Here is an 18130-nt window from a genome sequence, read left to right as displayed (position 1 = left end):
AATATGCAGAGGAGGGGTGTATAGTGGAGTGGGCTTATTATTCATCATTTTCTGGTGGGAGGACAGCTTGCTTGACTGCAGATATCTCCAGTTCCCAGAAATAGAATTCTTAGATTTTAATGGAATTAAAAACTAGAGAATCCCACCTACCAAATGGTATTGGGGAGAATATAAAACTACATACCAGGTGTGTGGAGCTGGAGCAGTAACCAGCTGCTGGAAGGCTGATATCTCTGGTTATAGGAACAATAGAGACAAGCTACTGGTGTCCATCAAAGGGGGAGAGTCCCAACTTTTGGAATATACCCTCATAAAAACTCTAAGTCAGACAGAACCTGAAATATCTGACTGGGAAGAGCAATTAACAGGCTTGGATGGGGACCACTGCTTTGAAGTCAGATATCTCCAGTTCCCAAAAGCCGATTTTTTTAATTCTTGTACCCCTGGAAAGAGGGGACCCTCAGCTTTCAGGCTATGGCCCTTAGACTCCTGGGGGGGTTTCTGGGTACTCAGAAACCCCCCCTGCGTGCGCTACTGATACTGGTAGCCTAGCCAGTGGCAACAGCAAAGTGGAATTATATACTGCGATAAATACTGGCAGGCAGTGGCAATAGCAAAGTGGAATTATATACTGTGATAAGTACTGGTCGCCAGGGGCAACAGCACACTGGAATTATATACTGCAATAAATACTGGTTGCCTAGCCAGCACTGACAACAGCAGATTGGAATTACATACTGCGATAAATAATACTGGTAGCCAGCAGCAACAGCAAAGTGGAATTATATACTGCAATAAATACTGGTAGCCAGTGGCAACAGCAGACTGGAATTATATACTGCGATAAATGCTGGTAGCCAGTGGCAATATCAAACTGAAATTATATACTTTGAAAGGTACTGGTCGTCAAGGGCAACAGCACACTGGAATTATATACTGCAATAGGTACTGGTAGCTACTAGCCAGTGGCAACAGTAGAGAGCAGACTGGAATTAATTAATTGTACTAGGCAGTGCAGGGCAGGCAGTGGCACTAGCAGCACCAGTGGACTATCACACTGTGATTGAACTATGCAGGAGCAGATTCAGCAGAGGCAGGCCCCAGCACAAAGGAGAGACAGTACACAGCACCAGTCGTCCTTGCAATAGTGATGTCTTGAACACTGAGCAGAGACACAGTACACAGCAGCACGGTCCCCAGCAGAGACCATAAACAGCAGCACACCCTTCCCCACCCTTCTCCGAGAATGGAGTGAAGATGGCGGTGCGAGGTTGCGGAATTTAAGGGATCCATGATCTAGCAAGAATCCGACGCCGGGCATTGACGTTTTGCCCACGCTCCCGGATCCGAGTCAGACGGGAAGCTCTGAGCGCTGCTCGGATCCGGGCTCGGATTGATGATGTCCGTGCGGGCTCGGATCTGGGAAATTCGAGTCCGCACATCTCTTATTACTACAGAGCCACACCGGTTGTAGCGACCTGCACCTTGATACCTGCCACTTACCATTATTCTCCTGCCCGTGTTAATAAATCTTTGCCATCAGGAATAACACAGAGCCCGGCTTATATTGTTTTTTCATAAACATTTATACAACATTAAAAGTGACATTTTTAAAAAAATAAGGTCCATTCGAAATAATTAATGTCTGGATACAATTACCAATTGTCATCAACTACATTTATTGGAGGCTCCCCACCTACCTCAACAATATACAGGACTCAAGTGGGTAGGAGCATTGGAGAAAATAAACATATACATTACTTGACTTTGGGGATAAAATATAAAAAGGTGTGATATAAAGTTGGATTTTTATTCTATTGATATTATTAAAAAAAATCTTAAATGAAATGTTTTAATGTGTGTCTCTAAACTAATAAAAAATATATATAGATTTATTTAGTGCACTCTCTCTTTTGTTGTATTTTGTCTATGCAATATTTTTACACTGCAATTTAGATTTCAGTGCACATGGTTTTGCCCTGTATTTTGAGTGTAGGTAACTTGACCACTGGGATTCTATCCACATTCTCTATTTACAATACAAATGCTATTTATATGCTATTGAATCCTCTAAAAACATTTAACAAACATATATTTACCTACTCACCGAATGCTCGCTTTGGTTGAACTAGACGAAGTGTGAATGTCTCAGATTTCGGGAGCTCTCTCAGCATTTTTGCAACTTCGTAGTGTCGGCATCCGACAATTGTCTGTTCATTTATGGCTTCAATATTGTCCCCAACATTAACAGTCTGCAGTCGGTCAGTGATGCTGCCCTCCTTAATTCTCTAAATAGAGCAACAGTTAGAAAAAGTTCATAAAGTATAAACAGAAATGTACTTTTTCTACATAAAACCCAACTTTTAATGTATATATACAATCGGATGCCCGGCACAGCCTCCTTACGTGTAGTAGTTCTGGGTGCCCGCACTATGAAAGCATGTATATTCCCAGTATTGGCGCGGCACTCCAACGATACTTCAAGGCAGTGGGTAAAAGTAAAACTTTTCTTTATTGGCTGCAACGTTTCGATGCTACGCAGGCATCGTTTTCAAGCAGAGTAACATACAAAAGACAAAAACACATACCTTATATACACACCCAGTGTTTTCGGCGCCAACCGGGCCAAGCGGCTCCGGACAGGTGGCGCAGGTCTGTGACGTCAGCGGCATACGCCAGCATGACGATCAGGCCTCTAATTGGTGGTGCTACCGTCACCATGACAAAATGTAAACAAAAACATAGCACAAACATCTACTGGTAAGTCACAATAGCAGAGATCAAAAGCAGCGTATAGTAATTGTAGCAGCAAGCATTAGCACCAAATGATCTATACGTGAATCACAGAAGGGAAACAAAAGTAAACAATGCTCATATAACGAATTATAGCAATGTGGAGATGCCCGTATATTCATTCAGCCCGTGTGGTGCGACAGTACCTAGACGTATGATCCACCTGGCCTCACACTTGAGGAGGGCGGCTCCCCTATTGCCTCCCCTCAGAGTCTGGGGTATATGATCGATCATACGATATCGCATGGAAATAACACTATGTTTACACATCGCAAAGTGGCGTGCGACAGGTTGGTCGCTAGAACCCACTAAAAGTGCCTTCTTAATAGCAGATCTGTGGGCTGCCATCCGCTCCTTAAAGGGGCGTTCGGTCTTGCCGATATATGACAGCCCACAGGGGCAAATTATCTGATACACAGTGTGTGTGGTGTTACATGACAAGGTGTGGCGAATAGATAATTTTTTGCCAGTTCTCGGATGGCAAAAAGTCGGGCCTGGTATTAAAAGTTGGCACGTGACACACGGACATCGTATGCAGCCCATTTTACGGGTTGTACGGGATAATGTAGCAGGTGCAGCATCCGATTTAACAAGGATGTCTTTGAGGTTCCTGGAGCGTTTATAACTCGTCAGGAGCCTGGAATTCTGAACACCTACATCTGGGTCAGACTGTACCAGAGGCCAATGGGATCTGGTAATTTGTCTGATATTTGGGCTCATCTGATTGTAAGTTGTGACCCAAGGTAGCAATTCGGTGGAGTCTGCAGATTGTGTGCGCGGTTGTAACAACTCATTACGTTCTAAACGCATCACTTTATCTTTAATCAATAGCAGCTCATCAAGGGGATACCCTCTGTTGCAAAACCTTTGGATCATCTCATCCATTTGAGTGCTCGCCACTGCTGTGTCAGACACAATTCGTCTCACACGTAGCATCTGTGAGTATGGGAGGCTTCTCACAGAAGCTCGAGGGTGACAGCTGGAATATAATAAGGCATTGTTTCGGTCGGTAGGTTTAGTGTATACACAAGTATCCACCCGTCCATTGTTCACATTGATCAATACATCTAGAAAGTGAATCTTAGATTTATCATAAGTGTAAGTGAACTTAATGGGATGGGTGGTAGAGTTATGGGCATCGATGTACTCACACAGTATGGTCGGAGACCCCCTCCAGAATACTAAGAGGTCATCGATGTATCGATGGTACTGTGTGATGTGTGAAGCTATACAAGGGTTAGCAAATAAAAAGTGTTCTTCAAATTCATACATAAAGACGTTGGCATATGAGGGAGCTACCGCCGCCCCCATAGCCACGCCCATAAGTTGCAGGTAATATTCCTTATTGTACAAAAAGAAATTCTTAGTCAGAATCATACCCATCAGTTCAATCGTCAGCTCAACATCAGGACCAACATATGAAGAATTGCCATTAAGAAAGTGGCGTAGTGCTTGAAGTCCCAAGTCATGGGGTATAGACATATACAAAGAGCATACGTCAATGCTAAACATATATATGTCTTCATCAAGTACTGGTAGAGTCTGCAAAGAACGGAGCAAGGCAGTTGTATCCATGAGGTAGCGGGGATGATTCCTGATGCAGGGTTGCAGCAGGGAGTCCAGATAGATAGATAGAGGCTGCATGAGAGAGTCTCTAGCGGCTACTATAGGTCGTCCCGGAGGATCGACTAGTGCCTTATGTACCTTAGGTGTGCAATAAAACAACGGGACAAGGGGATGGGCAGGTATAAGCGCCGACATCAGCTTTTTAGAAATGATATTATTGTCCACAGATGTTTGTAGTACAGTTTGTAATTCCTTTTGGAAGATACCCGATGGGTCACTGCGAAGTTTCCGATAAGTAGCAGTATCATTGAGATGGCACATCACTTGCTGATGATATTTGTCCATGTCCATGACAACAAGTGCCCCACCTTTATCAGCGGGGCGAAATACAAGTGTGTTATTGGCTGCCAATTCCTTCAAAGCTAAGCGTTCTTGTTTGTTCAGATTGTTATGAGGAAATATGAAATCCTTAGCAGATTTTTGCACATCCTCATTGAGGACTCTGGAGAATGTCCTGATGGAGGCATTAAACGACTGTGGATCATAGGATGATCTGGGAAGAATTTTCAGCAGTTGCTTAGGTAGAATCTCTTCTGGTGCGGTAACAGGGGGTTTGGGGCATACTACTTGTGGTTTGTTGAAGTGTTCTTTAAGGCGTAACTGCCTAGCCAATCGATGGTGTTCGATGGTCCAGTCTAACTCATTGAAAGACACTGAAGGCACAAATGAAAGTCCCTTAGACAAGACCGCAGTCTCAGCATTAGAAAGTTGGTACGAGGAAAGATTAATGACCAGATTTATTTCCCCTTCGGAGGTTTTTTTGAACCCCTTCCTCTCACCCTGACCACCTCTTCTGGTGTGTCCGCGTGGCCTCCTGTGCGTGCCCGCGTCGCCACACCTAAAGGGGCCAGTTGTTTAGGGTTCCTTGGTCTACTCCTGCTGGATTCACTACTTGATGTATTAAATTCGGTCGATGACTCATTTTCGCGATAAGGGTTACTTCTGTTGCGCCTAAAGAACGGGCGCTTAGGTCCTCCCTCTCGTCCAGGTACAGTCCATTGATAGACGCAATGCGTCTCATAGTCTATGTCGACCTTGGTACGCTTATCTTTTTTAAATTTTATTAAATCGCGTTTGTATGTCTGTAGTTGTGAATTCAACTTTTCGTACCAGTTAGTAGCAGTGTCATTTTCAAGGTTAGTTTTGTGCAGAGTTTCAAAGGCAGTTGCCTTATCTTGGCAGAGATTCACTTCTTTGTTTGAAAACTCAATGATGAGAAGCATGAAGTCGAAGGCGCATTTGTTGGCAATTGCCACCCACTTCTGGCAAAATGCTGCATCATGTTTACCTATCGTCGGGCTGTTCTTCACTCTCAGACCCCGAGGTATTTTTCTGGCGCGATAATAGTCGCTCAGCGACATGGCATGGTAGTGGTAATCGACTTCTCGCTTCTTTATCTTGAGTAAATCTCTATATAATTCCTCAAGTGGAGTAGCCTCAGCCAGATCGTCTATCTGACCGCCACATAAGATCTGTAGGGCTTCATCTTCAGTATAAGTGTGGACTTTGCCTATCGTGTAGACAGGTCTGGAGAATCCACTGCCGGTAGGTTCCTCAGGTTGTATCGGGTCCATCTTACTGAAGGTGACTTAGTCAGGATAAATAAAAACCACAGATTGGCCAAATCAGGCTCCAAAGTGTGGATAAACGGGGATGTCGTCAGTCGTCGAGATCCTCACGTGTCGGTGAAACACCGGGTGCGTAGAGAAACGTGGGGGTGCCTGTGGCTGGAAACCGTGATGACCCAAAATCGCGATGTCCAATATACAATCGGATGCCCGGCACAGCCTCCTTACGTGTAGTAGTTCTGGGTGCCCGCACTATGAAAGCATGTATATTCCCAGTATTGGCGCGGCACTCCAACGATACTTCAAGGCAGTGGGTAAAAGTAAAACTTTTCTTTATTGGCTGCAACGTTTCGATGCTACGCAGGCATCGTTTTCAAGCAGAGTAACATACAAAAGACAAAAACACATACCTTATATACACACCCAGTGTTTTCGGCGCCAACCGGGCCAAGCGGCTCCGGACAGGTGGCGCAGGTCTGTGACGTCAGCGGCATACGCCAGCATGACGATCAGGCCTCTAATTGGTGGTGCTACCGTCACCATGACAAAATGTAAACAAAAACATAGCACAAACATCTACTGGTAAGTCACAATAGCAGAGATCAAAAGCAGCGTATAGTAATTGTAGCAGCAAGCATTAGCACCAAATGATCTATACGTGAATCACAGAAGGGAAACAAAAGTAAACAATGCTCATATAACGAATTATAGCAATGCTTATACTGAAGATGAAGCCCTACAGATCTTATGTGGCGGTCAGATAGACGATCTGGCTGAGGCTACTCCACTTGAGGAATTATATAGAGATTTACTCAAGATAAAGAAGCGAGAAGTCGATTACCACTACCATGCCATGTCGCTGAGCGACTATTATCGCGCCAGAAAAATACCTCGGGGTCTGAGAGTGAAGAACAGCCCGACGATAGGTAAACATGATGCAGCATTTTGCCAGAAGTGGGTGGCAATTGCCAACAAATGCGCCTTCGACTTCATGCTTCTCATCATTGAGTTTTCAAACAAAGAAGTGAATCTCTGCCAAGATAAGGCAACTGCCTTTGAAACTCTGCACAAAACTAACCTTGAAAATGACACTGCTACTAACTGGTACGAAAAGTTGAATTCACAACTACAGACATACAAACGCGATTTAATAAAATTTAAAAAAGATAAGCGTACCAAGGTCGACATAGACTATGAGACGCATTGCGTCTATCAATGGACTGTACCTGGACGAGAGGGAGGACCTAAGCGCCCGTTCTTTAGGCGCAACAGAAGTAACCCTTATCGCGAAAATGAGTCATCGACCGAATTTAATACATCAAGTAGTGAATCCAGCAGGAGTAGACCAAGGAACCCTAAACAACTGGCCCCTTTAGGTGTGGCGACGCGGGCACGCACAGGAGGCCACGCGGACACACCAGAAGAGGTGGTCAGGGTGAGAGGAAGGGGTTCAAAAAAACCTCCGAAGGGGAAATAAATCTGGTCATTAATCTTTCCTCGTACCAACTTTCTAATGCTGAGACTGCGGTCTTGTCTAAGGGACTTTCATTTGTGCCTTCAGTGTCTTTCAATGAGTTAGACTGGACCATCGAACACCATCGATTGGCTAGGCAGTTACGCCTTAAAGAACACTTCAACAAACCACAAGTAGTATGCCCCAAACCCCCTGTTACCGCACCAGAAGAGATTCTACCTAAGCAACTGCTGAAAATTCTTCCCAGATCATCCTATGATCCACAGTCGTTTAATGCCTCCATCAGGACATTCTCCAGAGTCCTCAATGAGGATGTGCAAAAATCTGCTAAGGATTTCATATTTCCTCATAACAATCTGAACAAACAAGAACGCTTAGCTTTGAAGGAATTGGCAGCCAATAACACACTTGTATTTCGCCCCGCTGATAAAGGTGGGGCACTTGTTGTCATGGACATGGACAAATATCATCAGCAAGTGATGTGCCATCTCAATGATACTGCTACTTATCGGAAACTTCGCAGTGACCCATCGGGTATCTTCCAAAAGGAATTACAAACTGTACTACAAACATCTGTGGACAATAATATCATTTCTAAAAAGCTGATGTCGGCGCTTATACCTGCCCATCCCCTTGTCCCGTTGTTTTATTGCACACCTAAGGTACATAAGGCACTAGTCGATCCTCCGGGACGACCTATAGTAGCCGCTAGAGACTCTCTCATGCAGCCTCTATCTATCTATCTGGACTCCCTGCTGCAACCCTGCATCAGGAATCATCCCCGCTACCTCATGGATACAACTGCCTTGCTCCGTTCTTTGCAGACTCTACCAGTACTTGATGAAGACATATATATGTTTAGCATTGACGTATGCTCTTTGTATACGTCTATACCCCATGACTTGGGACTTCAAGCACTACGCCACTTTCTTAATGGCAATTCTTCATATGTTGGTCCTGATGTTGAGCTGACGATTGAACTGATGGGTATGATTCTGACTAAGAATTTCTTTTTGTACAATAAGGAATATTACCTGCAACTTATGGGCGTGGCTATGGGGGCGGCGGTAGCTCCCTCATATGCCAACGTCTTTATGTATGAATTTGAAGAACACTTTTTATTTGCTAACCCTTGTATAGCTTCACACATCACACAGTACCATCGATACATCGATGACCTCTTAGTATTCTGGAGGGGGTCTCCGACCATACTGTGTGAGTACATCGATGCCCATAACTCTACCACCCATCCCATTAAGTTCACTTACACTTATGATAAATCTAAGATTCACTTTCTAGATGTATTGATCAATGTGAACAATGGACGGGTGGATACTTGTGTATACACTAAACCTACCGACCGAAACAATGCCTTATTATATTCCAGCTGTCACCCTCGAGCTTCTGTGAGAAGCCTCCCATACTCACAGATGCTACGTGTGAGACGAATTGTGTCTGACACAGCAGTGGCGAGCACTCAAATGGATGAGATGATCCAAAGGTTTTGCAACAGAGGGTATCCCCTTGATGAGCTGCTATTGATTAAAGATAAAGTGATGCGTTTAGAACGTAATGAGTTGTTACAACCGCGCACACAATCTGCAGACTCCACCGAATTGCTACCTTGGGTCACAACTTACAATCAGATGAGCCCAAATATCAGACAAATTACCAGATCCCATTGGCCTCTGGTACAGTCTGACCCAGATGTAGGTGTTCAGAATTCCAGGCTCCTGACGAGTTATAAACGCTCCAGGAACCTCAAAGACATCCTTGTTAAATCGGATGCTGCACCTGCTACATTATCCCGTACAACCCGTAAAATGGGCTGCATACGATGTCCGTGTGTCACGTGCCAACTTTTAATACCAGGCCCGACTTTTTGCCATCCGAGAACTGGCAAAAAATTATCTATTCGCCACACCTTGTCATGTAACACCACACACACTGTGTATCAGATAATTTGCCCCTGTGGGCTGTCATATATCGGCAAGACCGAACGCCCCTTTAAGGAGCGGATGGCAGCCCACAGATCTGCTATTAAGAAGGCACTTTTAGTGGGTTCTAGCGACCAACCTGTCGCACGCCACTTTGCGATGTGTAAACATAGTGTTATTTCCATGCGATATCGTATGATCGATCATATACCCCAGACTCTGAGGGGAGGCAATAGGGGAGCCGCCCTCCTCAAGTGTGAGGCCAGGTGGATCATACGTCTAGGTACTGTCGCACCACACGGGCTGAATGAATATACGGGCATCTCCACATTGCTATAATTCGTTATATGAGCATTGTTTACTTTTGTTTCCCTTCTGTGATTCACGTATAGATCATTTGGTGCTAATGCTTGCTGCTACAATTACTATACGCTGCTTTTGATCTCTGCTATTGTGACTTACCAGTAGATGTTTGTGCTATGTTTTTGTTTACATTTTGTCATGGTGACGGTAGCACCACCAATTAGAGGCCTGATCGTCATGCTGGCGTATGCCGCTGACGTCACAGACCTGCGCCACCTGTCCGGAGCCGCTTGGCCCGGTTGGCGCCGAAAACACTGGGTGTGTATATAAGGTATGTGTTTTTGTCTTTTGTATGTTACTCTGCTTGAAAACGATGCCTGCGTAGCATCGAAACGTTGCAGCCAATAAAGAAAAGTTTTACTTTTACCCACTGCCTTGAAGTATCGTTGGAGTGCCGCGCCAATACTGGGAATATATATATATATATATATATATATATATATATATATATACATACACCATAAGCAGAAATAAGCGTCACTCCAGGTGCTTGGAACAAAAGTTTTTACTGTATAGTGTCTACAATGTTTCGGGCAATAGTATCTACACGAAGCATTAATCAAAGCCAGACGAAAGGCATGCACAGAGAACAGAGCTGAACTCCTAAAAAAAACAAAAAGAAGGAGACAAATGAAGGAGTAACACCAACAAGAGCCCAAAGATCATCCAGAAGGTAAAATCTTATTGGCCCATGGTCAACAGTGACCCAGAACTTAAAAGCCTACATGGCAAACGCCTAATGCCAAGCTATGTAAGGGGGCCCAACCTCAAAGATCTTCTGGTGAAAACCGATGTGACCGGTCTAGAAGTCATCAAACCAAAAAAAAATTTGATGAAGAAACCCGGATGTTACAAATGTCTGGGATGTGTGACTTGTAATTACATGGTAACAGGAGATCAATTTCTGGCATCTTTATACAGGCCGTGTGTTTAAAATCAAACAGGTGTTGACATGTTTGACAAAGCATGTGGTGTACTTGCTGTCTTGTCCGTGTGGGCTGCACTACGTGTGCAAGACAGCGAGACAATTCAAGGAAAGAATGGCCCAGCACCGTAAGGCCATCAGGGATGCACTACATACCGGAACAAGTGATCAGGCTGTAGCACTGCACTTTGGAGAGAAGAGACATGGAATGGCAACTCTCCGCTATAGAATGATTGACCATGTCCCGGCCTCACTATGAGGAGGAGATAGGGACAAGAGACTACTGCAGTTGGAATGTCGGTGGATCAGTAGGCTCAACACTGTGAGCCCAAATGGACTCAACGAGGCCTTAAATTTCAAATGCTTCTTATAAACAGACATTAACTGGTAGCCCATAGTGATAGGGCAACAAAATAGAAAAAATGATAATATCAGAAAATAGCCCATATGGGTAACAGCCGGTACAGAACAATAGACTAGAAAAATAAGAACGGAGTCACCAACAGTAGGGTGAGAGATAGATAAACCAATTAGATAGGATCGCTTACAACAGAATGATGTAAATATTAGGGATGGTTATTATTTCACTGTTTTTTATGAGCTGTTTCACAAATGTTCACATATCCAGGGCCAGTTCGTCCTTGGTCTTATTGCTTGCACCAACACATCACTAAGCATCGTATTTTTAATACCTGCTGAGTCCCTGCTCTCCGTCAGACAGGAGAGGAACAACGCAGGCAGGCACCTATATTGATATAGAATATAGCTGAAAAGGCACGGATATAAAAAATCTGGCATCTGGCCCTTTTCATATTTTGATTTGTATTTTAATTCCTTCATTTTGTTACTTTTTTGGTATATTCTATATTTTCAAATTATTTATTTGCATATTTGCACATCCACATCTTCACTCCAGTGACATCCACACACCTTCCATCACTGATACTGATACCATCTTTGAACTCTCTCACTTGCATCACCCACAGTTCTGGACTGCTTCATTCCCCCCCCCCCTTTTCCACTGTCTCTAGAGTTAAGCAGACACTGCTCATCTGAGTAGAAGCTTTTCCACAGGCGGTCCCCGGTGAACCGCATCAGGTTCCCCATCCCCCCCACCCCCATATTAAATAAAGCACTTCTTATTTGTATACCACAGCTTCACTTATTCATTGCAAATCATTGTTCATCTCAGATAAGTGCACAGGCACGCACCCACCTCATACATGTCACGGGACCCTTGATTTTGATAATTATCACATCAAGTGTCCAAGAAGGTGAGCGCAGTACCACCCTTATATTATCTGCATTACCCCAGAGCCTGGACCACTCGGGTCCTGCAGCCCCTTCGAACAAGGGTATCTTTAGCGCCAACCTACCCATCTTTCATTGCAATTCCTTGGGTCCATTGGTTAGCAGCTTGGTACCACACACACATGGGGTTACTTGACTTAAGGAACAATAGGTTACAGAGGGCAGCAGTGGAGGGACTCGTTTAACCAGTGACTCCCACCATCTGAATTCTTCAGTAATTACAGACATCTAGAAAAGAAACAAAAACATGGTGGGACACACACTTTCTGAAATGGTACGTACAACACAACAAAGTCCCAAAGGGCCTTAAACTCAAAAAAACATCCACTCATTACCTGGACAATATTACCTTTCAACAAAATTGGGATACAATGCTGCACAAATGCTCAGTTGACCTAATTAAATTACTTATTCAGAGGAATGACTCACACTTACATGACTTAGCTACCCAAATCAGTGATACTCACTCACTTATAGAACCGTTCACCACAGAACCAGGTTATGACGAAATAGAGAGGATTTCCAAACAGAAACTTACTAAAATAGAGAACGACATAATCACCAAAAAGATCGGCAAGGTTCGCCGTGACACCAGACCTAAACTAAACAAATCACCACGTCACAAGACAAAAAGCAAACTTCCTGACAATCACACATCTGTACCACGTAAGACATTATTGAAACGCACACATAGCCATCTGAACAAACCACTTTCTTTATAAAAACACTGGACTCACCTACCAACAGTTCATGACAAAACTACACAAGACCAACGAACCCCAGACACTCTCAGAGACACTCACAGACTCTGACAGTAACGATACTCTGAATACAACCAACAATACATCTTTTTCTATTCATGAAATTGATGATGACACAAATTACGATAACCTAACTAGACTATCATTTGACCAAGGGTGGGTCACAACACAAAGAAAGTATAATTCAGCAATCACCGACACTGCAGTCAACACCGTCACATCAGTTGCAGTACCTGAAAATAACACCGTCACAGTTGACATTACAAACACTCCTGTATCAGACACACCGGCCACCTCATGGGGGGAACATTTTTTAGATACAGAGGCAGGCCGCAGGGCCTGCCTACTGACCACAACCCAAAACCAAACACAGGACACAAGAAAAAAAAGACACATAGAGTTAGGAGAGGTTGCAGAGGAGGGGACACCAAAAAAATCAAAAACACAATCACAAACTAGCAGCGAGACACAATAACACAACAGACAACAACACAGATCTTCAATCTCAGCAATGTCACACTTACAAGAGAACAAGAGACAGTACTCTCAAAAGGCTTAAAGTTTGCACCACATAACAAACCTGACAAGTTCAAAACATACTGTGACCTCCAATCTTTTACACGTAAATTATGCCTAAAGAAATATTTCATGTCTAATCCTATCATATGCAACAACACTGAGGAAACAGAAACATACCAACATACCGGGTTGAAACCCAAATCCACATTCAACCCCACACATGTCAAAGGACATCACATCAAGACGTTTGAAACATCAGTAATCAGAGATTTGGATCAACTTACCACTAAACACAACCCACATAACAACATGACATAGAAAGAAACACAGGCCCTGAAATCCCTGGAGAAAGAAAAATACATAGTCATAAAACCAGCTGATAAAGGGGGGGCATTGTCATTCAAAACAAAACCGACTACATCAACAAATCACTAAGACTGCTAAACGACCTTACCACCTATGAAACACTATCATGTGATCCCACACCAGCCTACAAAAAGAAACTGGACAACCTACTACTCACTGGACACAACCGAGGCATCTTAGACAAATCAGAATACACGTTTCTCAGACAGCAACACCCAGTCATACCTGTTTTCTATTATCTACCTACGATTCACAAGACTCAACACAACCCCCCAGGCCGCCCCATAATCTCAGGCATAGACTCCATTTCATCAAATCTCTTCCAATACACAGACACTTTCTTACAAAATATCGTTAAAGAACTACCATCCTACATAAGAGACTCCACGGACATCATTAATACCCTACGCACCATAGACTGGCAGGACAACTACTGAATAGCTACCAGTGATGTCACCTCCCTATACACAGTTATCGAACACAAACAAGGACTCACGAGCACCAGACACTTTCTAGAACAATCACAACAACTCAAACAGGAACAAATCCAATTCATCATAGACTGTATAGACTTCATTCTCCATCATAACTATACCTGGTTCAATGACACATTCTATCACCAGACCACGGGGACCGCCATGGGATCGAAGGTGGCGCCCAGCTACGCTAACCTCTTTATGGGGAAGTGGGAGGAGGACTTCATGTGGGGTGAGCGCAGCTGGTCGTCTAATTTGATCCTATGGCGGCATTACATCAATGACTGCATTTTTATCTGGAAGGGCACTCACGACTCTCTCACACAATTCATGGACTACCTTAATACAAATGATAGAAACCTACAGTTCACTACACAAGCCAGCCAAAGTTAAGTACAATTCCTTGATCTTGAGATCTTCATCGACGCAAACACCATAACAAACGAAAACATTCAGGAAGTCAGTCGAGGTTAACAGTTACATTTTATATACCAGCGGGCACCACAAACCATGGTTAGACGGGATTCCAAAAGGACAGTTCCGTCGCCTGAAACGGAACTGTTCCAGACCACAAGATTTTGAAGCACAGGCCAATGACATGAAAGACCAGTTTTTAGTCAAACAATATGACGAAGATTTGGTAGACAAGGCATAAAAAGAGATAGCCGGACTAGACAGGGTCGACACCTTGACCAACAAGGACCCCAGCATCAAACAGGGACCACAGGATGTGACATTCATAACACAATATAACCAGTCATCACAACAACTCAAACGCATACTACAGAGAAACTGGCACATACTGAGGCAGGACCATGAACTACGGCAACACATATCAGAAAACCAACAGTAATTTTCAGAAAGGCACCGGATTTGAGACAGAGATTAGTGAAAAATCACCTACAGTACCACCCACAATTAGTACACAAACCAGACTGACTGACACGAAAGGTTTCTTCCAGTGCGGCAGATGCGCAGGCTGCAAGAACCTGACCACGACCACCACGAAGGGACACAGCACCTGGACATCTGTTACTACAAATAAAACCTATCACTATAAACAGCACCTTACATGCGAAACCAGGGGGTCGTCTATTTGCTTAAATGCCCCTGTGGACTAGAGTATGTGGGGAGGACGATCAGACCACTTAAAGCTAGGCTTTATAAACACATCCGCAATATAAAAAATGGCTATGAAAAACATAGCGTATCCATGCATTTCAAAACACTGCATAATTCTAATCCCACCGGCCTCACTTTCACATCGATTGAATCCCCCAACAGAAACTGGAGAGGGGGTGATTACAACGAACTGCTCAATAGGAGAGAAATGTACTGGATTTTTAACTTAAAAACCTTACATCCGGGGGGACTTAATTTAGACTTTCAGAATGGCCAATTAGGTTAAACAGCTCCTGATCAAACACTAATTGCCAAACTACTGCCAAGGATACAGGCTTAATTGCCCATACATCCCACCATGGCATTCAGGCATACAAGCAAGCTCCATCACCTTTGAACTCTCATTGACCAATCAGGCTGCTAGGGGAGGGGCTACCTCCCCTATACACTCGCTCCCAGCACAACAGTTCTACATCCTTGAGAAAGGCCGGACCCGGCTGAAACGCGTTGAGACACCCCTGCATACCCACCACACACCACCCACAGTCTCCTCCCCCCTGAGGAGTCGAGCGCACCCCGCTCTGGTGAAGCCGCATTCCGGGAGACGCTGGTACGCACAACCCGGAAGTGCGCGCTAACTGTGGTAGCGGCGTGGATCATCTCCTGGTGTTCCTTGCTCCTGTTCAGGACGCCAGCTGAAGCTACACCTACAGCCCTGTAAGACGCAGCGTGGGACCTTTCACAGAGTCGCCAGCAAGGTATGTGAGTTGCACCACTGGAGCGTATTAGGACGCCAGCCTCCAGTGACATCCACACACCTTCCATCACCGATACTGATACCATCTTTGTACTCTCCCACTTGCATCACCCACAGTTCTGGACTGCTTCATTCCCCCCCCCCCTTTTACACTGTCTCTAGAGTTAAGCGGACACTGCTCATCTGAGTAGAAGCTTTTCCACAGACGGTCCCCGGTGAACCGCATCAGGTTCCCCATCCCCCCCCCCCCATTCCCATATTAAATAAAGCACTTCTTATTTGTATACCACAGCTTCACTTATTCATTGCAAATCGTTGTTCATCTCAGATAAGTGCACAGGCACGCACCCACCTCATACATGTCACGGGACCCTTAATTATCACATCAAGTGTCCAAGAAGGTGAGCGCAGTACCACCCTTATATTATCTAGATAAGAGTCAGTATCAACAGAGCTAATAAGGTACCACTTTTGTATAAATATAAAAATAAACAGTAGAACATGAGCACCATCTATTGACGATATGGGCTCATTACACATAGAATCACAAATACATAGAACACATAACGCTGTCACTGATTTAGATAGATAGAGGTACACAATTGAGATTTTAGGATCAACAAGGAAACTTTGCATATTAACATTTATCAGTAGGTTGAATATATGTCTTATATGAATGTTGTTTTATATGTTTGTTTATAAGTACTGGCAGACAGGCTGTGACAGCGCTCGCATGAGGTCCCCGGAGTGGGCACCGCGTCACTTCCAGTTCTGTAAACCCGGAAGGAGGTCCCAGACGTTGAGGAGGGGACGGAATGGCGGCGCAGACGCAGGCACTGGGTAAGCTATTTAACACTGTCATTTGGGGGAGATTCTCTAAGCTACAAATGCGGTAAAAACCCAGTTTTTACTGCATTTTGGGATGCTGTAAGCATCCCCCGCCGGGTAACCACAGCGGGGGGGCATTGCCAGAAAAATCTGGCGATGCCCCATAGAAGCCAATGGGCTTCTACCGCATCCCACCGCCGCCCCGCAACGACCCCCCGTCGCCCCACACAGACCCCCGCCGCCACCCATAGCCCCCTCACCTATGTCCAGGCAGTACAGAGCTGTGCTGCCCGGACCTGTGACCTCCTCCCTGCACTGATCCTCTTCCAGTTGCAGGGAGGAGGAGAGCCCGGCGCAGCAGCAGCAGCGCCGGGTGTGTGAGTGAGGGGGGAGCCGCCGGGACCTGCTGGGACCCGGCGACTCTCACCGCAAAGGACAGCTCTTAACGCAAGAGCTGTCCTTTGCTATAATTATCGCATATGCTAGAACATATGCGATAATTATAAATGCGAAGGGGGGTGGAGATTCTTAGAGAATCTCCCCCTGTATCACTGTACTTGTCCCGAAACACTGTAGACACTTTACAGTAAAAACTTTGTTCCAAGCACCTGGAGTGACGCTTATTTCTGCTTATGGTATACATGCACCGGGCTTACCCCCAGTGACCAGCGGGCACCCAGGTCAAGAATCATCAGGAGAGCAGGAGCCAGTGTGCAGTGCCGGACCTTTCTGCAAAATATATATATATGTGTGTGTGTGCATACACACAAATACATATACTGTAATTGTGTCAAGAAATAAATTCACTTCCAGGTTTTTGTTTCATAAATCTCAAAATCTATTATTTGGCTTTGTTTAAAAGTTTTTGTATGGTCATGAACACACTTTTTTGCTTTCACTGATATTGTTAGTAACCATAATTGATAACATATTATTTGAACATAAGATAAGTACAGTAGCTGCTGTTCGATCTAGGCTATATTAATATAAAACTTCCACACATAACTAACACACACACACACACACATTATACTGTATATTGTACAAAAAATGAGGTGGTTATTTTTACAGCTACAGCAAACAATTACCGGTATATGTTTACCTTTGCCAATAAATTTAATAATAAAATATAAACTTTAGTGATGAATAGCTGAATTTTTCATTGCTGGTCTAATTACCGTACACATGGGGTGACATTTAATAGGATGAGAGTTTTAGTAACATTGCAAAATCGCCCACTATCGCACTTTTTGAAATCACATTTTTTGCCGCAAATTCGCATATTTAATGAGGTGCATGTTCCG

At 44.3% G+C, this 18130-nt stretch overlaps 1 protein-coding gene across 1 annotated transcript in view; it reads right to left on the bottom strand.

The window, feature by feature from the left end:
- The window catches only part of GIPC3 (GIPC PDZ domain containing family member 3), a 140441-nt gene that overhangs the window by 78162 nt on the left and 44149 nt on the right, over positions 1-18130 (bottom strand). The window contains exon 3 of the mRNA XM_083179060.1: positions 2108-2288. Coding sequence (XP_083035186.1) covers positions 2108-2288 — 181 coding nt within the window. The remainder of the gene's footprint in view (positions 1-2107; positions 2289-18130) is intronic.

This window comes from Crinia signifera, chromosome 1 (genome assembly GCF_055691185.1).
Source record: "Crinia signifera chromosome 1, ASM5569118v1, whole genome shotgun sequence".
Lineage (NCBI taxonomy): Eukaryota > Metazoa > Chordata > Amphibia > Anura > Myobatrachidae > Crinia > Crinia signifera.
This window is presented reverse-complemented; position numbering and strand designations above follow the sequence as displayed.